General features: G+C 48.5%; 2 protein-coding genes across 2 annotated transcripts; both read right to left on the minus strand.

Moving 5' to 3' along the window:
- Positions 1–245: 245 nt before the first annotated feature.
- LOC142581909 (uncharacterized) lies at positions 246–2,341 on the minus strand. The gene is made up of 3 exons (XM_075691354.1): positions 2,325–2,341; positions 701–1,742; positions 246–322 (listed from the first exon to the last, which is right to left on the minus strand). Coding segments are annotated over exons 1-3 (1,047 nt in total). The 5' UTR covers positions 2,328–2,341; the 3' UTR covers positions 246–320.
- A 14,563-nt stretch (positions 2,342–16,904) lies between these two features.
- Positions 16,905–19,045, minus strand: LOC142581910 (uncharacterized). Its single transcript, XM_075691355.1, has 3 exons — positions 19,028–19,045; positions 17,428–18,445; positions 16,905–17,043 (listed from the first exon to the last, which is right to left on the minus strand). Coding segments are annotated over exons 1-3 (1,023 nt in total). The 5' UTR covers positions 19,031–19,045; the 3' UTR covers positions 16,905–17,041.
- Between the last annotated feature and the right edge of the window lie 7,075 nt (positions 19,046–26,120).

The raw sequence follows: 26,120 nt of genomic DNA on the forward strand, positions 1-26,120 counted from the left end.
TCCGCTGTTCCCGTTACATTTCATGCCGATAGTACTCTTGTAAGAGGACCGTGACTCCATCCTTCACTAAGCTTTAATTGAATGAGAATATAAACGCGTGATTGGTGTTTTGAGTAATGAATGTAGCGACGCTGAAAGAGTGAACAATGGTTACATTAATGAAAGAAATATTGTAGACAGTAGTGCAAGTTGAAAATTGGTTAAGTTTATTCTCGCCTTCCTCTTGTGCCATGATGAAAGGGGACAGAAGAAGACGGACCCTAAATTTGTTAAATCTACTAACTTTCGACGATGACTGTGCTGCTTCCCACATAGCAGATTTCTGAAAACAAGCAAAATAATATTGATTAGTATATTGTTCTCCTAATACACTTAATGCTGTAAAATTCAAATAATCAATAACAAACTCTTTTTGACCATTGCTACATGCGCAGCATACTGTAGCCACTGCTATGAAGTTCGGCATGTGGCCTTTCAGATATAAGTTCTTAACTCCATTGTGTACAACACCTCAAACATTTAATAAAGACAGAAAAGAACTGTGATTGGCGCAAACAAGACGGACTTATTTAAAGCGCAGTAGCAATATCAGCCCTTGATTGCCCTTTTTCTTTTTTTTGGTATGAGCTCAAGTATCGCTCTTTTAGTTGAACGTCAGACTGTTTCAAGCAACGCATTTCAATGTACGTGAAGTACTTACACTTCTTCCTGCGGAGGAGAGCGGTGTAGTCGTAGGCGCTGCCGAGACCATAGCCGTAGTTCAGGCCATAGCCGAGGAGACCGTGACCGAAACCGTAGTGGCCAGCGCCGTAGCCGAGGGAGCCAACACCATAGCCGTAGACTGGGGCGGCGTGGTAGGAAGCGAAAGCTGGGGTGGCAACAGCGGTGGCGACTGGGGCAGCGTGGTGGACGGTGGTGGTGGCCACAGCTGGAGCAGCGTGGGCAACGGTGGCGACGGCTGGAGCAGCGGCGTAGGTGGCAACTGGGGCAGCAGCGTAGGTGGCGACTGGGGCGGCGTGGGCAACAGTGGTCACAGCTGGAGCAGCAGCGTAGGTGGCGACTGGAGCAGCGTGGTAGGTGGACACGGTGCGGGTAACAGCTGGGGCAGCAGCATAAGTGGCAACTGGAGCGGCAGCGTAGGTGGCGACTGGAGCGGCGTGGGCAACAGTGGTCACAGCTGGAGCAGCAGCGTAGGTGGCGACTGGAGCAGCGTGGTAGGTGGACACGGTGCGGGTAACAGCTGGGGCAGCAGCATAAGTGGCAACTGGAGCAGCAGCGTAGGTGGCGACTGGAGCGGCGTGGGCAACAGTGGTCACAGCTGGAGCAGCAGCGTAGGTGGCCACTGGAGCGGCGTGGTAGGTGGACACGGTGCGGGTAACAGCTGGGGCAGCAGCATAAGTGGCAACTGGAGCGGCAGCGTAGGTGGCGACTGGAGCGGCAGCGTAGGTGGCGACTGGAGCGGCGTGGGCAACAGTGGTCACAGCTGGAGCAGCAGCGTAGGTGGCGATTGGAGCAGCGTGAACGGCGGTCACGGCTGGAGCAGCCTGGTAGGTGGACACGGTGCGGGTAACAGCTGGGGCGGCGACGGCGTAGCTGGCAGCTGGGGCGTAGCTGTAGCCGAGGCCGAGACCAGAGTAGCCGATGCCATGAGCAAGGCCGTAGTGGGAAAGACCGAGGCCGTAGCCGCCGGTGAAGCCAGCGAAGGCGCTGGTGGCCAGAGCCAGGACAATGCAGGCACGGATCTGGGCAAAGAATACGACGTGGTGGTGTAAACATCACATTCGTCTAAACAATAAGGTGCTGCCTTAATGTGCACAGCTCTTCCTGAATATTTGATAGTAGATATCTAAGGTTCCATTTGCTTCCTATATTTGTGTAAACGTTGATGAGAGGTGAAATTATTGGAGTACAAATATCTCCGGCTGCCATCAGACTTCGTACAGGACTATAATCGTCCTATACAATCCTAAACGATCAAGGTTTGCCTAATTGCTTTGAATTCGAGTTTCGCATGATGTGTTTAATTATTCGTAACAAGCTTATTTTGTGTCAAAGCGAGTGGCAGCAGTTAGACTATGCGTCCAGCTTCTGGTACTCAAAACTGATTTCAGACCATGGCTTTATAAGGGAGTATTGATCACGAAGAAGCTAGATATGGTAACTATGGACGTAAATATCGTGACGAGCCTACCACTAAATCTCAACGACTGTCTTTCACGTTCATCAAATGTTTCACTTCAGCTTCACTGTAAGCGCAATTCCCTTTAAAGCTCTCCTATGGAGCCAAGCAAAATTCTTATTAGAGGCATGCTGGTTCTTCTTACCATGGTCTTTCTCAGCTGCTGACGGTCCAACTGCTGATTTTACCATCGTTCGGTCTCCTTTTTATATCGAAATGCTCATCGGCAGCGCTCTAGCGGTGGCCGAACAAAATGCGTATACAAAAGAACAAAAACGAAGAGGATACATCGCAATTTATGCATGTTTTACCAAAGCGGTTAGAAGCGCATTCCGCTACTTCCCGAGCGTTCTATCCTCCTCACTTAAGGTGAGGTAAAAAGAAGTGACGCTCCACGCAACCATAATGGAGAGGCAGTGCTACAGCCCGACCTTGACACCCTGCATCGGCACGGTCTATCGCTGGCCTCTACACGTATACTCAGTTGTGCTGAGAATATACCTTGGCTCAGAAGCAGCGGAATACAAAAGAAGTCGAAGTGAAAAGCCGGGCAGGCGACAACTAAAGGTTTACTGAAGCGCGCACAAAACCGGTTTCCAGATGCACCCGCTGACGGAATGTAGATCAAACGGCGTCGTATACGATGCGCGTCTCCTACCTTTATTTTGTGGCAATATTCTTTTTCCTGTTGAGGTGCTGCATGTTATACAAGAGTGATTTCGTATTTGAGTGAAATCTATACGAGAAAGCTATCACGTTTCATCGCGTTGGCGCTAAGCTGCGCGTAAAGTTATTCCTTAAAGCGCTACCATTTGTGAGACGTACAATCTTCGCAGGATATTAGCAACACAAATGTAGTTGAAATGCAAGAGTGACACCAGTAACACCAGGTACAACTCTTCCTGCACGAAGAGCATTGACTGTGTAATATAAATTTTTTCTTGCTTTCGGTATTTTTCGGTCAGTGTGCTACCAGTCACCGTACGGCACGTCCAGATCGCGACCTAGATTGTTCCTCAGCAGGCACTGCGCTAAAAAAAAACTTCTGATTTCAAATGAACTACTACTGCATTTCAAATGAAGATCGCCGCAGTATTTGTCCCATTGCGTTCGATGGAGGGGCTTGTGGTGTCAATTTTGAGGAAGGTTGGAGAATGTCCTTGCGACGTCCAAAGGAGAAACAGACAATGTGGCGGGGCCTAGCTGTCGTTCAAGATCAACGCCTCCATTTCACTGATTTTAACTGTAGTTGCAGCAACTTCTTTTTGCCTCATTAGCAGCCTAATCCCGGCTCTACTCCCTAAATATCCAATGATATTTGTGATATAGATGTGTCAGGTGCTGAAAGCGTGTTTTGCAGGCTTCTTTGTAACAAGACTACTATTTGCGTGATTTGCTTCTATAGAAGCCCCTCTTCGGGTGATGAGAGCATTTCTGCCATTCATGAGTTTCTACGCCGATATGCTGACAACTCTAGAATTATCCTTATGGGAGTCTTTAACCTTGCGGACGTGGACTGGGTAACTATGCATCGCACATCATCTTCTTCAGAAATTCTCATTGACCTAATGTTATCATTTAACCTTCACCAAATAATCCTAGAACCGACACGTAAGCAAAGTTCAGCAAACAACATCCTTGACCTTATACTAATCAGTGATCATTTTGCAGGGTACGAAGCACAGACAGGAATTATTGAAGGCATTTCATATCACAACTTACCGCTATGCTTGTTGCCTCTGGACTGCTCGATAAAAACGCGTTGTGGTACATCTATAGTACCCAACTTCAAGAAGGCGGATGACCACAGCATATCAACCCACCTTGCGTACGAATTTCAAGCCTTTACTGAAATAACCTCCGACCCGTCAATCGATGTGAACAAAGCCTGACTTCATTTTAAGATTATGGTTTCCTACTGCGTAACTATGTTCCGCTAAAAGTCAGGCGACCACAAAGAACAAGCCCATGGATAACTCGGGAAGTTATCTACGCAAAGCGTCATGTAAAAAGGATACGTAACTCTATTAAAAATCATGGATCATGTCCATCCAAAACCAACAAACTAGCATGGGCAGTTGCACATTTTTTAGAGACAGCCAAAGAAGCTAAGGAACATTATTTTCATGTAACGCTGCCTAACTTTCTGACAAACAGCCCTCAGCGATTCTGGAACCATTTCCGCCCTACTAAAGACACGTTATCGGACTTGTCTCCTGAGGAAAAAACTAACAACGCTAACGCGTACAATAATTTTAGGTGAAATCTTCGCCTTTCGAGGTGAAATTTGGCTAATGCGTACAATAATTTTTGGTGAAATCTTCGCATTTCGAGGTGCCTCACCTCCCCGTCTTGCGGCCATGGAAGCGGAGCATGCCAGAGGCCCACCTGGCCAGAAGTCATCAGGGCTGTCAACCGCAAGGAAGGGAGCTGGCTCCACCAGCGACACCGAGGACACCGAGCTGTACTCTATCTCGGAAGACGACTCATCCGACGACGGCTTCATACCCGTCCGGAGTAAGAGGGCGAAGAGAAAGATCGCCAACACAGCGCCGTCAACTCCTGCGAGCACTACGACTATGAAGTCAAGACCTGCGCGCTGGCCGCACGTCATCATCTTTATGCCGGAAGAACCGTCAAGCAACCTACGGTCGCTGAACAGGCAAGCCCTATCCATTTTTCTGGAACGTGCGGTGCCGGATCAAATGAAAGACATCAGAATAAACCCACGCAAGAATATACTCGCCATAGACATGTACAACGCGAGTGCGCTAGGAACATTTCAAGAAATCACGGAGCTAGACGGAATCAATATGCGCCCCTTCATCCCGATCGACGACACATCGATAGCTGGTGTAATTTACGACATTGACATTGCCATTCCCAATGATCATTTACCTAGCCTCATCAAACCGGCAAACGAGGACACGATCATCACGCAAGTGCGCCGTCTTGGGAATACGCGCTGCGTAAAAGTAATTTTCAAGGGGGATTGCATACCACCCCACGTTAAAGTCGGACATTTTCGACATCCGGTTCGACCATTCATCCAGAAGCCGCTTCAATGCCATCAGTGTTTCAGGCTAGGGCACGTCAAAGGCGTGTGTCCCAACTCGCTACTGTGTCCCCGTTGCGCTGAACCTCATGCAGAAGAGACCTGTGGTGCCACAGTTCTGAAGTGCGCCAACTGTAGCGGCCCTCACGTAGCCTTGTCGAAAGACTGTCCCCGTATCAAGAGGGAGCGCGCGGTTCTGAAGCAAATGGCCAGAGACAATTCGGTCCACAGGGAGGCAGCCGAAGTAGTCCTGCGTCGGGGTCGACGTCGACACCGTCGTACGTCTTCAAAGAAGGCGCATGCGCGAAGCGATAGTACCCGCTCCACTACGGTACCACTTACTCGCGCCGCGAAAGGGCCCACCGCTTCCACGAGGGAATCAGATAAGACTCTTTCTTTAGAGGAATGGCCTACGCTACCGAGCCGCTCCCTTGCTAAGGAACCTCAGCAGGTCACGGCCCCACCGGAGCCTTCTCCGGCCATTGATGATTCGCCTAAACCAGATGGTCAAGTCATCTCGGTGCTACGGTCCCTCATGGAGGCCATCCGAACGATTTTAGTTGAGATGGGGACACCGTCTGCTCGAAGCGCACTTAAAGTGCTGGACGCCTTAAGCCCAGTGCTTGAATCCCTCAACTAGAAAGATGGCTACCCCATACCCCATCCTTCCGAAAAGAAGTCAAGGCAGCGTCCGTCACGCAGTGGAACGCCAGAGGGCTAAAATCACAAATTTCAGATTTCCGTCAGTATGTGTACACCAATGTGTTTCCACTTATCGTCATTTGTGAGCCCAACTTGTCGAAACCAATCAGACTGTCAGGGTACGAATGTTTCATGTCATCAACAAATAGTGCATGCAGCAAAATCATCGCTTTTGTTCGTCGTGAACTCACCTATGTTTTGCAACCAATTGCGCCCCACGACGACAATCAGTATATTTGCATCACAGTTAAAAAGAACAAACTCTTGTTTACTCTCATAGGCGCGTATATATCGCCTTCCAGCAATTTCGACACTAAAAGATTAGTGGATATTTTGAATGTTTGCCCCGCCCCATGGGTCATCATAGGAGATTTCAATGCACACCATCCAGCATGGGGAAGTACAAAGACAAATGCAAGAGGACGAAGATTATCAAGCATCGCCTACAACTATGGCTTTACTCTCTTGAACGATGGTAGCCCCACCTTTCTTCGAGGCGTGACATACGGCAACTGCCTCGACCTTGCTTTCGTCTCCAACTCTCTCGCCAGATGTGTGAAGTGGTTTCCAGATATTGAGACACATCGGAGTGATCACATTCCCACCTATCTGAACATCAAAGGCTTGTCGTCTAGATCTGGCCCACGGAATACCATTCGGACGATTCAATGGGCCAACTTCAAATCTGATATGGAAGATGCCTGCAGCGAGGGCCTACTCTCAGGGTTAGAACAAACAATTAAAAATACGAAGCGAAACGCCACTCGCATGCTGACAATCTCTTACACGCGAAACGACTTCGACATAGAATTAGAGCGACTTCGCGCACTTCGTCGCCGGGCGGAACGTCGATATCGGCGTACAAAATCAATCCATGACCTTAGGACAGCCAGGAGGATACAAAAAAAGATTCAGCGTCGAATGGATAGATTAGCGTCTGACCGTTGGGCAACGTTTTGCCAGACACTCGACCCCCGCAAGCCGCTGTCTCACATTTGGAAAACGGTGCAAGGTCTGCGTTGCCTTCCGGAACAGCGTTTTCTATTCAAGGCGCTCGCGCTTTTCCAAGGGAGGCAAGACATCGATGTCGCAGAAGACTTTTGTGCGTGGATGGCTGGCCAAGCGACACGTCCAGACCCTCCAGCCCGAGATGACGTCCCCCATTCCCGTGACTGCCGCATGGACCTTCCTTTTTCAATGGAGGAGCTCGAGACAGCACTAGCTCTCTGCAGGCGCTCATCATCTCCGGGCCCAGATGGTATATCCTACCGAGCCTTGTGCTATCTCGGAGAATCCGCACGGATAGCGCTATTGAGTCTCTACAACACCTCATGGCAGGAGGGAAATGTTCCTGACGAATGGAAAGTGAGCCGCCTGGTGCCAATCTTGAAGCAGGGCAAATCCCCGCTAGAGCTCACCTCTTACCGCCCAATAGCGTTGGCCAGCTGTGTAGGAAAGATGATGGAACGGATGATCCTTGGCCGCCTGGAATGGTACCTTGAATACTACAAGATTTATCCGAATTCCATGGCTGGTTTCCGACGTGACCGCTCTTCCATCGACAATGTAGTTGATCTCTTTTCATAAGTCCAGCACGAAAGGTCCCGTAAACGTTTATCTGCAGCTTTATTCTTGGATGTGAAAGGGGCATACGATAACGTATTACACGAGGTGATTCTCGACGCTCTTGTGACGGTTGGCCTAGGTGGTCGAGTATTTTTGTGGATTGCAAGTTACCTTTCTGCAAGATCATTCTATGTGTTAACTGACGATGGCCCAACTACGCGACGCTATACCAGCAGGGGCGTTCCTCAAGGCGATGCTCTCAGCCCGACGCTATTCAACCTCGCTCTTATTGGGCTTGGTAAACACTTGCCAACTACCACCAAAATTTCGATATACGCAGATGACATCTGTGTCTGGACTTCGGCAGTCATACGTCCTCAGATACGAGCACGGCTTCAAAGAGCGGCTACTTTGACAGCGAGCTACTTGTTTGAACAAGGTCTGAGCATATCGCCAGAAAAATGCGCCCTAGTGGCATTTACTCGCAAACCAATGACGCCTTATGTCATCTCAATCAATGGGCCGACCATTTCCTATGTCAGAACCCACAGATTTCTAGGCGTAATTATCGACCGAGACCTCAGTTGGAGCCCGCACATGGCCTACATGAAACGGCGCCTGACAGGAACCTCCCAGTTGTTTAAATACTTGACAGGAAAGACGTGGGGGATGTCAGTAGACGCAATGCTGAGACTCTACAGAGCTCTCTTTCTCGGTTTTTTAAGATACAGTCTACCTGTACCGAACAACACCTGCAAGACAAATATTCGTGTTCTGCTGGCAACACAAGCTCAAGTACTCAGAGTTTGTCTTGGTTTGCCCAGATGCACGTCAACTGAGGCAACTATTGCGATTGCTCGGGACCATCCAATGCAAACTCACATCACGGTGGAAGCCCTGAGAACGCATATCAGACATTTTGCACGTGCCACCTATCACCACTTTGCAACACTACCTTCAGACAGGCACTAAGCATCATTCTCTAAAACGATCGTCAAGTACAACGACAAACTTCCCTCGGGCTTCACCGCTGCATCTAAACCATCGATATCCCCTTGGTGCCTTGTCAGCCCCACAGTCCATCTCAGCGTACCAGGAATCGGGAAAAAGTCTGATTCGTCATCGCCTGTGCTGAAACAACTGTCTCTGCTTCTTCTGCACGAGCGGTACGCGGACAGTGCACATATTTATACAGATGGTTCCACAAACATCCAGCGTTCGTCCGGTGCTGTGGTCGTCCAAGCAAGAGGTATTACCATCAGCTTTAGGACTGACCACCCAACGACATCTACATCTGCGGAACTAGCTGCTCTTCGCGCTGCACTTTGTTTCGTCAATCGGGAACCACCTCGACAATGGTCAATTTTCAGTGACTCAAAGGCAGCCCTACAATCTGTGCTATCAGCTCTGCGTCGCAGGCCATTCGAACAGCTCGTGGTCGATATTAGATGCCTACTTCATACATCACATGAGAAAGGACATCACGTGACGTTTCAGTGGCTGCCAAGTCACTGCGGCGTCATAGGAAATGAAGACGCCGATAAAGCCGCTCGAACAGCTCTTGAAGACACACAGGAAGAGGCCATACCACTTTCACGGTCCGACGCAGCCAGAAGCCTTCAAGTGCTTGCACGGGAGATCACGCTCTCTCTATGGTGCACACCAAGCAGCCAGACCAACCGCAGCAATCATCAACACGACCTGCCCTCATTGATGCATCTGTGTATGCCAACTGGACTCCGCCGAAGTGAGGCCACCCTGCTTTATCGCTTATGGCTAGGGGTGGCCTTCACGAAATCCTACTCGTCTCGCATTGGAATGGCCGACAACGCTCTCTGCAATGCCTGTCTTTGGGAGGAGATGCTGGAACACATTCTGTGCGACTGTCCTGAATATAATGTTCCGAGACAGTCCATGGCGTCCGTTCTAGCGCACCTGGACAATAGACCATCGTCAGTTGCAACCATTTTCACATATCGCCGACAGAAGACATCGCAACTGAAGGCGACGAAGGGACTACTTCGGTTTATGAAGGATACGAGCTTGGACAAGCGGCTGTGACATTGACGTCGCGTACCGCGCAAGAGTGACGGACTGTAACTGACGATGTGTTTGCTGTGTTATGTGCTCTCTCTCTCTCCTCCCATCCTTCATCCCCCCATCCCGCTCCCATGTGTAGGGTAGCAAACCGGGTAGGCTACACTGGTTAACCTCCCTGCCTTCCTTCTCCACTTTTTTCCTTTCTTCCTTCACTCGAATCTCACAAAAGATGACGGTAACCTTTCAGACTTGAGTAGCAGTTCAACATGGCGCATCGATCCTTAATCATATCTGACGTGGTTATATTTAAAGGGACCCTGAAACGCTTTTGACGATTTTCTACAAACGTACTGAGTCGTTAGAGTAGGTCCTTCTGATCATTAATTGACACATCTAAGTGCTCTGCGTAAAGCGTGTAATTTATTATAAGGTTTTAAAAATGCACATCGCTGCCGATCGCAGCGCACTGCTCGGCGGAATTTTAAGCCGCCCCTACCCATATGACCAAAATCACCCATATGACGTCAGTGGGGCGAGCTATCCGATTGGCTGACCAGGGCGCGTGATCGATAATTTTTCCAACTTTATGGTAAACAAATGATCTTCGTAATAGTTGGAATGTTAGTTCATTTGTTTTTTATAAAAAGGAAGTAACATAAAGAGAATGCACAAGAACAATGTTTCAGTACACTTAAGCACTTCCGGCACACAGCAACTGTCGTCTGCTTGTGTTACAACGTACTCCATTTTGACGAGATCTCCGCGGTCACAGTTGGTCTCAGTCTTTTCGCGAGCACTATGATTCGACTTTGTTGCCTTGTGGACTGCAGACGTAGCGACTGGCAATATGTCAAGCTGCGACATCGTGTCCCTCTGCAAGGCAGCGTACGAGCGAACTGGCTGCTGCGCATCGGACTACCGCTATCCGATCGGCGCCAGGATTTGCGCGTTGGTGGCCGTCACTTTACACCGGAAGATTACTAACGCAACAGCGTTTCGCGAGTCCCGTATTAGGGCAAACGTAAGCGCAAGGGGACAGGGTCTGGCCGCTTGACTGTGCCGTAACGGGATGAGCCGAGATGAGCAGAAGAGCAAATGTGAATAGTCTGCACGGTGCAGCCACCTGGTGGCATAGAGCGCAACCATACACAGTAGCAGCAACGAAGCGTATTCTTTGCTGCTGGTGCGTATTTTTCGCAGGAGTGTAATCATCGACACGTTGTTTTTATAAATGTTTAAAATGTTTTACACTTGGTTAGAGCAATATTAGCGCTTTGTTTGGCTGGTTAAGCGCTGCGCCAACAAGTGTCTGGACCGTGTAGACCGATCAGGCCGCTCACGTACGTCTACGCCAAAGTTCCTTCATCAGCTTGAGTTTATGCCTCCAGTGATTTGCCGAAATGACCAGCTTGCCTGTGGTTAACGAAATACCAGACACGTTCGGCGCTACGACAGAATGCTCGCAACGCACGCTGCTTCGATAGCTCTCGCTTGGGGTCGACAGCCAAGCGGCTAGCGGAGAGGTCTCGCGCGGGCGGGGGCGGGCTCCAAAACAAACGAAAGTGGACGATGTGACGTCGCATCGTGACGCAGGACCAGTGAAGGCGGAGCGTAGCCCCGCTCGCTCGGCGAACGAGCTGAGGAGGAAAAGCGTGGATGGGGAGGAGGGTAACTTCTAATCGCTTGTAGCTCCATTAATACGTAACGCTTCAATCAAATTGTGGTGCGAATGTTCTACTTAAGCTGTACCCTACGCGTCTACAAAATTTGTCCGAACCGTTTCAGGGGCCCTTTAACATGTTGCTCACCCTTGACCCTAAAATATCATGCGGACCAGATGACCATCCCAAAGCACTTTCTAAAGAGATACGCAGAGTGGCGCAGCCAATACTTGGGCCTGATATTTCGAATATCCCTATTGCAATCATCCTTACCCGATGACTGTAAAAATGCGAAAATCATCCCAATACACAAAAGAGGAGATACCTCATTGCCCTCGAATTATCGACCAATATCTCTCACTAGCACCGCTTCCGAGACGCTCGAGCATATCATCCTTAAACACCTAAAAAACTTTCTTGACACTCACAACTTTTTAACGCCACACCAGCACGAATTCCGCCATGGATTTTCAACCGTCATCCAGCTTACGGAAGTTGTGCAGGACCTCGCATTCAATATCAACAACTGTAGCCAGACTGATATAATATTATTAGACCTTTTGAAAGCATTTGATCGCGTATGCAGCAGTAAATTATTAACGAAATTGCGAGGTTTTATTGTGAATGCGGAAGCTTTAAACTGGTTAACATATTTCTTAACAAACCGGGCACAATTCGTACTATTTCAGCATATGTAATCTGCGACAGTGCCTCTCACATCAGGCGTTCCCCAAGGATCCATGTTGGGGCCACTGTTATGTTTAATTTTCAATAACAACCTAACCAGAAATATTAACTGTAACATCAAACTGTTTGCTGACGTCTGCATTATCTACCAAACAACACCTACGAAGAACATGTTAAATGAACAATTCACTAGGCCAGCTAAATGAATGGTGCAAAAAATGCAAATGACAAACACAACTAAATCAGTTTGAATGACGGTACCAAGAAAAGAACAACCTCACCACTTTCCGTACTTTATTATCGGCACATTGCTAACAAAAGTTCACCAGCATAAATACTTGGGCATCACTCTACCTTCTCACCTGAGATGGGACGTGCAGATTACCAACGTGACCTCGAAGGCATTACGCAAGCTATTTTATCACCGAAGATGTCTCCGCCTGGCACCCACGTCGACTAAGCTTTTCGCGTATACTACTTTCGTTAGACCGGTTTTGGAGCACGCTAACACAGTTTGGTTTCCCCACTCATGAACTAATATAACGACACTGGAAAAGGTACAGTGAAAAACGCTGCGGTTTATTTACAACAAATATAAGCGCACAGATTCACCCACTAACCTTGCGGCTATATTACGTTTAGCGACGCTATCATCAAGAGCGAAGCAAGCAGGGCTCAAATGTTTATTTAACTTGATTCACAACTATTAGAAGATAGACTTGACAAAATACATGTTTTTCGCAGTCACGATCATCGAGACAAAAACATGTAGACGCCTTAACAGAATATTCATGTCATAATGACACATTCATGTACTCTTACTTCCTCCTCGTTATAAGAGAATGGAATCGCATCGATCCTTCAGTCATTTCTGCAGACTCATTATCTCAGTTCACATCACGGTTAGAATCCATATCAAGCAATCAGTAACGCAGTCTTACTCGCATATTATGCTTTGCGACTCTTGTAAGCCATGCTGATTATCGTCAAGGCGTTTAGTGTTATTTTTGTTCCCGTTTGCTGTCTTTTTCATGATGCGTTCTCTGTATTGCTGCGCGTATCTCCTAGATATGTTATATCTTCATTTGTTTGTTTTTTATGTATTCTTACCTTGTTCCTTTGCGTTCCTTGTTTGGCTTAGTGACACGCAATTTGTACGTGCCCGTTTATTACCATGTATTTCATTTTTTTGTGTTACCTATGGCCCCTGATGGGACTGGCAGTATTGAAAATAAATAAATAAATAAATAAACAGAAAGAAATTCGGAGTTATTGAAAGTTTGGAGAACTTCTAGCTCAACAAGATGCACAACTAAGTTTCTAATTTTCTTCATTTGACAGAGGTATCTTTCGTCGTGCGTGCGTGCGTACGTGTATGTGTGTGTGTGTGTGTGTGTGTGTGCGCGCGTCTGTGCGTGCGTGCGTGCGTGCGTGCGTGTGTGTGTGTGTGTGTGTATGTGTGTGTGTGTGTATGTGTGTGTGTGGGCGTCTGTGCGTGCGTGCGTGCGCGCGCGTGTGTGTGTGTGTGTGTGTTTGTGTGCGTCTGTGCGTGCGTCTGTGCGTGCGTGCGTGTGTGTGTGTGTGTGTGTGTGTGTGTGTGTGTGCGTGCGTGCGTGCGTGTGTGTGTGTGTGTGTGTGTGTGCGTGTGTGTGTGCGTGTGTGCGTGTGTGTGTGTGTGTGTGTGTGTGTGTGTGTGTGTGTGTGTGTGTGTGTGTGTGTGTGTGTGTGTGTGTGTGTGTGTGTGTGTGTGTGTGTGTGTGTGTGTGTGTGTGTTTGTGTCTGTGTGTCTGTGTGTGTGTGTGTGTGTGTGTGTGTTAAATTAGCAGTTAAATTAGAAAAATCGGTAGTTCCGCCTCCTTTGAAAGCGACAGGAACATCTAGCAGTGCACTCGCGCTCTTCGCGTGGTGTAAATGACACGACATGACATCTGCTGCTGCCCATCGCCAACCACAACCAGGCAGACACCCGGCTTGTCACAACGCTGGCCCGATTAGAAACACCAGCCGCGACATTAAGCGTCACTTCTAGATCAGCGCCGAACGAAAGGACCAGATAGATTTAGTCTGGCGTTAATAGTTGCTGTCCGTTCGCCCAGACCAGTGTATGCACAACGTTGAGCGATTGAAATTCGATACTCGGAGTGCATGACGACCGGAACTTTTTGCACCGCAGGTGATCGCTGGGCACGCCGTAAATCCTGACCGATTAGCGAAGGTGCCCAGGCAACGGCGTGCCTTATTTCGGTCGCGGGTGGACCTACGCTACCGGGGGAGGCATTTCGCGCTGTCAATGGAAAGGATAAGTGCGCGGCACACATCATATATAGCTTGACGGGCTCTTGCAAACGGGTCCAGCGTCGCAGCAAATATTCGAGCGTCTTCGTTTGCGCGCACTGGCGGGACGAGCGCGACTAGAGAGACAACGCAATTCAAAATCTATTCGCTTCAAAAAGTCAGAGAGATCGGTCTGAGTTTGTGAGCTCTAACCTGCTACTCTGCACATGGGGAAAGGAAACAAAATAGGGATGGCGTATGACGATATATTGGTGCGATAAGGCTGGTCGTTAACACAGCAGGGTATTTAAAGGGTGTGTTCCAATTCTGGCCAGCGTCGGAGACAGGTTACGTAGACAGCTAAGGAGACAGCCACGGCAGCTTTGAACCCAAGTAACGGAACACATTTCGAACTGTTTAGAAGGCGTATGGAAGACGCTTCTGCGACGTAAAGCCACCTCGCGACGACAAGGGGAGAAAAGCACACATTATTTGGGTATTTAAACTATTTGCGTCTGCAAACCATCTGCGAACCGTATGCGAACCGTCTGCGGACGTTTTGACTTACATTAAGCGCATAGGAAAGCGTGTTTGAGTTCTCGTGTGCGCCGACTACCTTCCCATCGAGTTCCCAAGCATCCGGCTTAGCCGCCATCTTCTTTGAACAGGAAAGTAACCTCCATAATTTTAATTCGAAAGCTTTATTGGCTCATGAAACGGAAAATCTGGCGCCTTCCCCGTACGTGGTACAAGAAGTCACGTAGCCACAGCTGATAAATGAGAGGCACGCGCCAAGTGTGCGCTGGGTTCCGAGCACCACCAGATGGCGCTCACTTTCGCGCATCAGTCATCGTGTGTGTCTTTTTCTTCCTTTTTTTCTTTTTCGAATAGGTGGGACATTAGGCAATAAAATAACAACAGCTGGTGCTTGGTGACAGGGACGGAGGGATGGAAAACTTTATTTGATCCTGCAAGTAGTGATAATTAACCACTGAGCGGGCCACTCCCACGTCGGGACCGGAAGGCCAAGCCTTACGCCAAGTCGTGAGATTGCTGGACAGCCCAGAATTGTTCATCCAGGTCCGGGCTGCGAAGTGCAGCCTCCCACCTGCATGCATTCTTTGAACGCCGAGTCCAATTCTTTCGTAAGACCAGAGCATGTGTTCGAGCGTGGCTAAAGCACCACAATCTTGGCAATAAGGCTCTGTATACGTCTCCGGATAAAACATGTTCATTCTCCGTGGGCAAGGATAAGTACCAGTCTGTAGTAAGCGTAATGTAAGTGCCTGAGCCCTGCTTAGTTTAGGATGCGGCAAACTGTAAACCCTGCGATTAAGAAGGTAATACTTCGTGATTTCAATGCATGAGGAAGAGGAGTCTCTTTTCTCGGGTAGTACCGCCACGCCGTTGCGCAGGGCAGAGCGGAGGGTAAGATCACGCGCTGCCTCATGAGCGGACTCATTGAGATTCGGAGGGGCTCCCTCGATCATCCCAAGGTGAGCAGGGAACCAACATAAGTAGTGTTGAGAGATCTCACATGTCTGCATAATTTTAAGAGCAACCTTAGCCACCGAGCCCCTATCAAAGGCCCTAACGGCCGACTTTGAATCGCTATATACAAAAGGCCTGCGCCTGTCAACCAGGGCGAGCGCAATAGCGGCTTGCTCCGCGACCTCTGGCCTACCAGTCCGAACGGGAGTATTGGCTGATATTGGAACCACATCGTGCGCCTGACAGCTTGCTACGTATCTTTGCATCTGGCTGAAACTTGACGTGTCTCTGGCTTAGTATTCAGAGAGAGGTTAGTTTAACTATCTACAGCTGCGCCTGTTACAGAGTTCTGAATTGATTACGATCAACAAGGCCGCTGGCTAGATCTCAGTAGCAGCTCACTTACCTACTTCACATCACTGATATCCCCCTGCGAACCGAACGTGCTACCGTGGTGCTTCATCATCATCAGCCTGGTTACGCCCACTGTAGGGCAGAGGCGTCTCCCATACTTTTTTTTAGGAGGTTGTGGCCAATTACTACACCATAGTGGCCAATCCTGCTCTGGTGAGGGAGTGCGTTACCGCTTCTGGTCACCGGGATCAGGCCGCACTCCAGGCCTGTTTCTGCAATTTTATCAACACGCGGATTTCTTTTTAATCTGGTGAAAGATTGGGCGGCATCGGGATTCGAACCACGGTCCTCTTGCACCCGAGGAGGATGCTCTACCTCTACGCCACCGCTGCACCCTAGTAGTGCAGCGGCGGCGTAGTGCGCGGTGCACCCTAGTGCGCGTAGTGCAGTTTGCACCGTCATTACATAGATTCGCTCATGCGGTTTGCCGCTTGCGCACGACATTCATTCTTTCAATCGGCAAAGTTGCAGCGCGTGGCATCGCTGACAGCCATGATGGTGGCCGGCGTGGGCGTGCCCAGCGCGTTTGGCTGTTTGCTTGACTCCCAAACGAGCGCCGTGCGGCCAAATCGGATGGGCGCGCTTGTCAATGGTGACGACTGGACGGCGCACACTACACCTTCACTTATGCTTGGGCCACGCGCTCCGCTGTTCGCGTTACATTTCATGCCGATAGTACTCTTGTAAGAGGACTGTGACTCCATCCTTCCCTAAGCTTTAATTGAATGAGAATATAAACGCGTGATTGGTGTTTTGAGCAATGAATGTAGCGACGCTGAAATAATGAAACAGCGAACAATGGTTACATTAATGAAAGAAATATTGTAGACAGTAGTGCAAGTTGAAAATTGGTTAAGTTTATTCTCGCCTTCCTCTTGTGCCATGATGAAAGGGGACAGAAGAAGACGGACCCTAAATTTGTTAAATCTACTAACTTTCGACGATGACTGTGCTGCTTCCCACAAAGGAGATTTCTGAAAACAAGCAAAATAATATTGATTAGCATATTGTTCTCCTAATACACTTAATGCTATAAAATTCAAATAATTAATAACAAACTCTTTTTGACCATTGCTACATGCGCAGCATACTGTAGCCACTGCTATGAAGTTCGGCATGTGGCCTTTCAGATATAAGTTTTTAACTCCATTGTGTACAACACCTCAAACATTTAATAAAGACAGAAAAGAACTGTAATTGGCGCAAACAAGACGTACTTATATAAAGCACAGTAGCAATATCAGCCCGGGATTGCTCTCTTTTTTTTTTTTTTTTTTGGTATGAGCTCAAGTATCGCTCTTTTAATTGAACGTCAGACTGTTTCAAGCAACGCATTTCAATGTACGTGAAGTACTTACACTTCTTCCTGCGGAGGAGAGCGGTGTAGTCGTAGGCGCTGCCGAGACCATAGCCGTAGTTCAGGCCATAGCCGAGGAGACCGTGACCGAAACCGTAGTGGCCAGCGCCGTAGCCGAGGGAGCCAACACCATAGCCGTAGACTGGGGCGGCGTGGTAGGAAGCGAAAGCTGGGGTGGCAACAGCGGTGGCGACTGGGGCAGCGTGGTGGACGGTGGTGGTGGCCACAGCTGGAGCAGCGTGGGCAACGGTGGCGACGGCTGGAGCAGCGGCGTAAGTGGCAACTGGGGCAGCAGCGTAGCTGGCGACTGGGGCGGCGTGGGCAACAGTGGTCACAGCTGGAGCAGCAGCGTAGGTGGCGACTGGAGCAGCGTGGTAGGTGGACACGGTGCGGGTAACAGCTGGGGCAGCAGCATAAGTGGCAACTGGAGCGGCAGCGTAGGTAGCGACTGGAGCGGCGTGGGCAACAGTAGTGACAGCTGGAGCAGCAGCGTAGGTGGCGACTGGAGCAGCGTGGTAGGTGGACACGGTGCGGGTAACAGCTGGGGCAGCAGCATAAGTGGCAACTGGAGCAGCAGCGTAGGTGGCGACTGGAGCGGCGTGGGCAACAGTGGTCACAGCTGGAGCAGCAGCGTAGGTGGCGACTGGAGCGGCGTGGTAGGTGGACACGGTGCGGGTAACAGCTGGGGCAGCAGCATAAGTGGCAACTGGAGCGGCAGCGTAGGTGGCGACTGGAGCGGCGTGGGCAACAGTGGTCACAGCTGGAGCAGCAGCGTAGGTGGCGACTGGAGCAGCGTGAACGGCGGTCACGGCTGGAGCAGCCTGGTAGGTGGACACGGTGCGGGTAACAGCTGGGGCGGCGACGGCGTAGCTGGCAGCTGGGGCGTAGCTGTAGCCGAGGCCGAGACCAGAGTAGCCGATGCCATGAGCAAGGCCGTAGTGGGAAAGGCCGAGGCCGTAGCCGCCGGTGAAGCCAGCGAAGGCGCTGGTGGCCAGAGCCAGGACAATGCAGGCACGGATCTGGGCAAAGAATACGATGTGGTGGTGTAGACATCACATTCGTCTAAACATTAAGGTGCTGCCTTAATGTGCACAGCTTTTCCTGAATATTTGATAGTAGATATCTAAGGTTCCATTTGCTTCCTACATTTGTGTAAACGTTGATGAATGGTGAAATTATTGGAGTACAAATATCTCCGGCTGCCATCAGACTTCGTATAGAACTACAATCGTCCTATACAATCCTAAACGATCAGGGTTTGTCTAATTGCTTTGAATTCGCGTTTTGCATGATGTGTTTATTTATTCGTAACAAGCTTGTTTTGTCTCAAAGCGAGTGGCAGCAATTTGACTATGCGTCCAGCTTCTGGTACTCAAAACTGATTTCAGACCATGGCTTTATAAGGGAGTATTGATCACGAAGAAGCTAGATATTGTAACTATGGACGTAAATATCGTAACGAGCCTACCACTAAATCTCAACGACTGTCTTGCACGTTCATCAAATGTTTGACTTCAGCTTCACTGTAAGCGCAATTCCTTTTAAAGCTCTCGTATGGAGCCAAGCAAGATTCTTATTAGAGACATGCTGGTGCTTCTTACCATGGTCTTTCTCAGCTGCTGACGGTCCAACTGCTGATTTTACCACCGTTCGGTCTCCTTTTTATATCGAGATGCTCACCGGCAGCGCTCTAGCGGTGGCCGAACAAAATGCGTAGATGCAAAAGAACAAAAAAAGAGGATACATCGCAATTTATGCATGTTTTACCAAAGCGGTTAGAAACGCATTCCGCTACTTCCCAAGCGTTCTATCCTCCTCAGTTAAGGTGAGGTAAAAAGAAGTGACGCTCCACGCAACCATAATGGAGAGGCAGTGCTACAGCCCGACCTTGACATCCTGCATCGGCACGGTCTATCGCTGGTGCCTACACGTATACTCATTTGTGCTGAGAATATACCTTGGCTCGGAAGCAGCGGAATACAAAAGAAGCCGAAGTGAGAAGCTGGGCTGGCGACAACTAAAGGTTTACTGAAGCGCGCACAAAACAGGTTTCCAGATGCACCCGCTGACGGAATGTAGATCAAACTGCGTCGCACGATGCGTGTCTTCTACCTTTATTTTTTGGCAATATTCTTTTTCCTGTGGAGCTTCTTGAGCGCATGTTATACAAGAGTGATTTCGCATTTCAGGGAAACCTATACGAGAAAGCAGTCACGTTTCGTCGCGTTGGCGCTAAGCTGCGCCTAAAGTTATTCACAAAAGCGCTACCAGTTGTGAGACGTAGAATCTTCGCAGGCATTAGCGACACAAATGTAGTTGAAATGCAAGGGTGACCCTAGTCGCACCAGGTACTACTCTTCCTGCACAAAGAGCATTGACTGTGTAATTTTTATTTTTTCTTGCCTTCGGTATTTTTCGGTCAGTGCGCTACCAGTCACCGTATGGCACGTCCAGATCGCTACCTAGATTGTTCGTCAGTGGGCAAAGCGCTAAAAAAAAACACCTTCTGATTTTCAAATGAACTACTACTGCATTTAAAATGAAGGCCGCCGCATTATTGGTCCCGTTGCATTCGATGGAGGGGCTTGTGGTGTCATATTGAGGAAGGTTGGAGAATGTGCTTGCAACGTCCAAAGGAGAAAAAGACAATGTGGTGGTGCCGAGCTGTCGTTCAACATCAATGCCTCCATTTAATTGATTTTAACTGTAGTTCGCGGGTGGATCCGCGATACCAGAGGAGACATTTCACGCTGTCACTGGAAAAGCTAAGTGCGCGGCACACATAAGGTATAGCTTGACGGGCTCCTGCAAACGCTGTTCAGCGTCGCAGCAAAAATTCGAGCGTCTTCGTTTGCGCTCACTGGTGGCACGAGCGCGACTAGGAGAGACAACCCAATTCAAAATATATTCGCTTTAAAAAGTCAGAGAGATCGGTCTGAGTTTGTGCGCTCTAACCTGCTATTGTGGGCTGCGGAAAGGAAACGAAATAGGGATGGCATATTATGATATATTGGTGCAATAATGCTGGTCGTTAACACAGCAGTGTAATTAAAGGGGGTATTCCAATTCTGGCCAGCATCGGAGACAGGTTACGTAGACAGCTAAGTCAGCTTTGAACCCAAGTAACGAAACACATTTCGAACCGTTTAGAATGCGTATGGAAGACGCTTCTGCGACGTGATGCCACCTCGCGACGACGAGAAAAAGTGTAACAACGCACACATTATTTCTGTATTTAAACTATTTGCGTCTGCGAAACTTGCGTCTGCGAACCGTCTGCAAACGCCTTGGCTTACATTAAGCGCATAGGAAAGCATGTTTGCGTTTTCGTGTGCGCAGGCTACCTTCCCGTGTAGTTTCCAAGCGTCCTGCTTGGCCGCCATCTTGTTTGTCATCGTGGGTCTTTTTTTTTCTTCCTTTTTAAACATAGGCAGAACATTAGGCAATAAGATAACAAGAGTTTGGTGGCGCAACCCACCACTCAGTTCCAAAGGGGACGCTCTATCATCCATCCATCCAGCAGCAGCGGGAGAAAGAAAAAAATTAAGCAGATACTCCTCCGGAAGTTAAGTCTGTGTAAACATTGGGCCACTTGCTCATCTCCACGCAGCCTGGTGTCATTATCAATGTTATGAAACTTGATCCGACCAGTACAAGCGACAGCAATGCGGCGACACGAACTGCTGCCGTCGGCAGCAGTTCGTGTCACAAGCAAAGTACAGCAGGTGATGGCGTCAGGTGCGCTGATGACTTTCAGATCACTATAAGCCGTTATCGCCCTCTAGCGCCTTATCCGTCTCCGTCGAACCATTGTGAGGCGTGAGCGAACGCACTCCGGTGGTGGCTGCATCTGGCGCGACCACGAGGTCCGTATTTTGAAAGTGATCTGCGAAGGCGACAGAGAGCGCCGGCTGCTGACAGCCTCGTGTCTTCTCTGTGCTCGCCACTGAGTTCGCGTTGAAGAGAGGCGCGCGGGCTCCAGTCTCGAAAGCGATCTGCAATGTATGATCAGTGCGGTGAGTGCTGACAGCTTCGGGTGCTCTGTGTTCTCGCCGCATAGCTCGCGTTGGAGCGATAGGCAGAACGAAGGTGAATTCGCTCGCTGCTGTGGGAACTATCTTGAAAGCGATCGTCTTACGAGACGGAAGGACAGACGGACAGACGGATGGCTTTTCTTGTTGAGTAAGTATGTAAATTCTTACGCATTTAGAAAAAAGAACCGCAAAGTTCGCTTGGCGCATTACGTTCGCCGCAAGCATTTCCCGGTAACGATTACGGTTGCATAAGCTGAAGTTGCCGGGAAGCGGCAACTGTGTGGCCTGTCTATATAAGCGTCGCGCGTCGCGGCGCTGCCACTCGGTTCTGTCGTGCGTTCTCATGAGTGAACCTTCGAGTTTTCTCAGTCATTAGCTGCGCCCGGCTCCTTTGGGCGTCCACGCAAGTACGCGAACGAGGCCGAGGCGTCATCCAAGAGACGTCGCAATGCATTCATCCACGTAGGGATACCTAAGTGCACTTGATTTTTTTTTACTTTGGTTCTGTCTGCGCGCAAAGCTGTCTTCTTTGGCGTATTTGTGAGAATTGTAACTAGGCTTAAGATTATTGCTGTCTGCTTAGCCCTCTACTATGCCTCTACAGAGAGTATTAGAACAGAGCCTATGGATCTTGCGGCTAGTCTTGCGTTGTGCTCAGGGTGACTTGTTAAACAGCCGGTCACCATAATACCAAGCAGCCAAATGCGTTTTTTTTTTTCAGAATTTGTGCTACTAGACATCCTGCTATCCTGTACAAGAGTATTGGCAAAATCAACGGCTGCTACTACAACTACTGCAGCAATGGTTCCCAGCGTGGTATTCGCTGTAACGAAAACAAGCAACAACGTTGCCAACACGTGCGTCTATGTGCTCTCACTACGCGGCAACGGCGCAGCAGTCTGACGAAGACAAAGGGGGGCCCAACGAAGGCACACGCAGCGCTGTGTGTGTTTTTGTGCCTCTTTCCGTCTTCGTCAGATTTTTGTGCGGTTCCCCTGTAACGCTCAAAAGCCGACAAACCTAACTCGGGACTCTCAATGGGTTCCAGTGGCATGCACACCTTGCACACCTTCCAGTGCACGCTATGATGCGTCAGTGGGTTCTTTATTTATTTATTTATTTTGTTTATTGCTTTTTCTTTGCTTTTATGTTCATTTCTTCTTTTTTTCTATATGTTGCTTTTCTTGTGATGACTGAAAGCGGGGTGGCAGTAGGGGGCTTCCTTCATAACGACCCAATTGCACATATATTTTTGGTTTACAGTTTGCGACGCCTGTTTTGTGATGATCTTCACGCTGATGATGGCAAATACCTGCTGAATTGCGCAGCAGCCGGCGTGCATATTCCTATTTCATGGTTGCGCGCTACGTAAATGGTGCATTTGCGATTTTCCTGCATAGACTCTCACATTTTCTTCTGAAAAATATAACTACATAAATAACTATGATAGCAATGGTAGAGGAACGCCACATCTCGATACGTGGGACAACGGCGATCGTGTTGTTAAACATGTTGCTTGGTAGGACGGCGCGTTGCCCTACGGCTACGCTTAAAATACATTTGTCAAGCATTCGTTGGTCGTCCAGTGTGACCTGGATCTCGGCGACAGGTCCCTCGATCAGTTGCGGCTACCAGCAGCCAACTTGTTGTCAACTGTTAATAATGGGCACAAAGGATCATTGTTTTGGTGCATCATGCTTTGTTGATGCAGATATGTGGATATTGTGCTGCTGTCATATGTTTTTTTTATATAACTGCTGACAGTCGGCTCGACAAACGCAGTACGCAACATTCTGTATTTGTGCTAAACACATGCGTATGAGGACCTGCTGTGTAATTTAAACAATCATTACAAAGGAGTGCGAACAAACGAACACGGAACGCAGACACCACAAGCGTCTCGAACATTCTTAAAACATTCCAAAACAAGATTTTACATTTGCTTATTTCGCAGCATGACTGCATTGTTATAGTTCTAATCATTCGATACAGCACTTAGTTGATAGTGTTACTAGCCCTGTTTGTGAAGAAAAAGAATGTGAAATTGGCTATGGTCTGCACCCATTGGCATGGGCGTCGTCCAAAAGAAGTGGTGATCATAGCATCACTGGCCGTCTCCAGCTTCTGCTGTCTTCGTGATTGGTGTTTATTACTTCTGAGTGCTACGAGGTGACAACCATGGGAGAGGGTGCCGACCAACGCAAATCAGCGTTATTGTTCTTTTTTACCAATTATATAGTTAAGAATGCTCAAAGTTCACTTCCCTAGCACCCTAGTGAAAGTAGACTGCTTCCCTCCGAGCCTAATAGCAGTCAATTTCGCACAGCTCATTACGCCTCTCTAATCCCATTGTGACACCGACTAGCTGTAGATTAAACTAGGATCGATGCTTTGAAAACTGAAGCCGTCTTGTCAAGAAGTACTTTCATTAAATGCAGTATTGTTTGTCGGTTTGTAATCCGGCGTGAGTCGTGGTCAATAAATGCACAATCAAGTACGGCATAGAAGGAAACGCGACCAATATTTCACATTGTCTGCACAATTTTAACACTCGAGTTCCTGGCGTGCCACCTGTACGCCCGAAAAATGTTTGCACGTATTTCTTGCGTATTACTTATTTACACAAACTGCAAGAACGCTCCGCAAAAATATTTCTTTTAAGTAGAAATAGGCGTATGTCTACGTCGCTAAATTTTTAACCCGTTTACAGGCACATCGCTTACAACGTTTCATAGAACAAAGACGTACCGAATTTGTTAATAAATGAATCTATCCTGGCCTTGACACGTTTGACAGTAACATAGGCCGAAAATTGCAACCTTTTGCCCGATTATGCTTCTTTTCCAACATGCATCGCACACCGATTTCCGTCATCCTCAATCCAAACACCTGAGTTCACAAGTATTGCGCACAAAAAAAAAACGTTACATGCTCTGGGAATGTGCCGGCAACCACGGTAATGGGACCACATCCGTTCGCGACGCGTCCGTAATAGCGGCCGTTACCGCACTACAGGAAGCCTCGAGCTCGCTTCTCCCCGACGCCGCCCCAGCTGCGGGGGCCGCCGGGGACCTTCTCCATGGGCGTCGCCGCCGCTGGGAGGCGGCTCTCAAAAGTTCAGAGTTGGCAGACCAGATCTGGGCCGTCCGGCAAGCCAAAGATGCCGCCTGAGTCCAAGGACTTCGAGCCGCCACCTGAGGCCACCACAACGAAACTGCCGGCCATTCATTAATAAAGTTTCTTCTCTCTCTCTCTCTTACATAACCGATGAGTCGGAATCAAACTAGTGAATTCACCTATACATTATCGCAAAAGTATATGAGCAAGTGCAAATATGGTCGGCCACACCATGGGCGAAAATCCACTTTTTTTTTTTTGCCATAGACGGCTTTGTACATAGTTAAGCTAGGTCTCGTGTCTATGCATCGAAAATCTGGCTCGGGAAACATTTGTGCTTGCTTTTCAGAAACGCTGCTGGAAGAAAGTGGAAACTGAGTGGTGAAACTTACGAATGCTTTTACGTTCCAATTGAGACACTACACTTTCATGATGTGCATAGCGCGACTGCAAACAATGGACGAAAAAGAAAGCACGATGGAGACAAGCGCCGAGTCCTTTGTCTCCTCACGCACTGTGCACATCGTGAATTATCAACTAGCCCCGTCTCAAACATTACTTTCATGCTTCGCAGAACCTCAGCCTTGACTCGCTTGTAAATACATAACAAGCTGGCGCTCAACTGCTCTGTGTCAATACAGTCCCTTAGAACAAGGCATTGGCCAATCTGCTATGAATGTGGCCAAACTATCGCCCCAATAACGTACTGTGGAGGGTGCCCTTCAGCGAAGCATTCGATAGCAAAAATTTTGGCATAGAACTTTCGGTTGTGCCAGTTTTTTTCCGCTAACCAACAGCTATGAGTAAAAAGGTGTCGTGTTCCTTCCCCAAGTTTCTCTTGAAAGCGAGGTCGTGAATATTACTTTTCTTTGTTACGAAAAGTGGGTTTTATTATATGTGATTGCACAGCACATAAGTTTTTGGTGGCAAAATGCCGGCTTCACCGTTCAATCCTGAACCGGTCTATAAGCAAACGACTCTCGCCATCTCTGGCTCGCTCGCTCGCTAGCACTTTCTTACTCAGTCACTCACACTTAAGTTGTTTTTTAACTATGCTATCACGGGAGCATTACGTCACTAAAATCTCTCAGTCAACGTAAAGTCGTCACGAAACACGCTATGAGCGAAAGACATTTTTTTTGTGTGTGTGCGCTTTATTGGCTTTAGGCGGGATAATAAAAGCTTGAAGCTCATAAAGAATAAACAAGTGGAGTTATCCTCTACTACAAAATGTTTTCATACTACTTCCCATCCCCGAGTCATTACCTCTTATAAAGGAGTAAAAATAATCGAACTACCGAAGTTATTGAGCGAAGCTACAATGAACAAAAAATGTGCAGCCGAATTACGCCAACATACGTTAGTTTTACCAACTACCTTACATTCAGAAAGCAAGGATCAGACATCTGCCAGCTCTTACGAGGTACCAACATCCTATATTACCTTTAAACAGGACAAAGCGTTCACAAGGAGACGTAGACCAGAAATGATCAGGCGTGGGCGAACATATTTATAAGGATGAAGTCGGCCTTGACGTAGGACA

The sequence above is a fragment of the Dermacentor variabilis genome, chromosome 5, assembly GCF_050947875.1.
Source record: "Dermacentor variabilis isolate Ectoservices chromosome 5, ASM5094787v1, whole genome shotgun sequence".
In the NCBI taxonomy this organism is placed as follows: Eukaryota; Metazoa; Arthropoda; class Arachnida; order Ixodida; family Ixodidae; genus Dermacentor; species Dermacentor variabilis.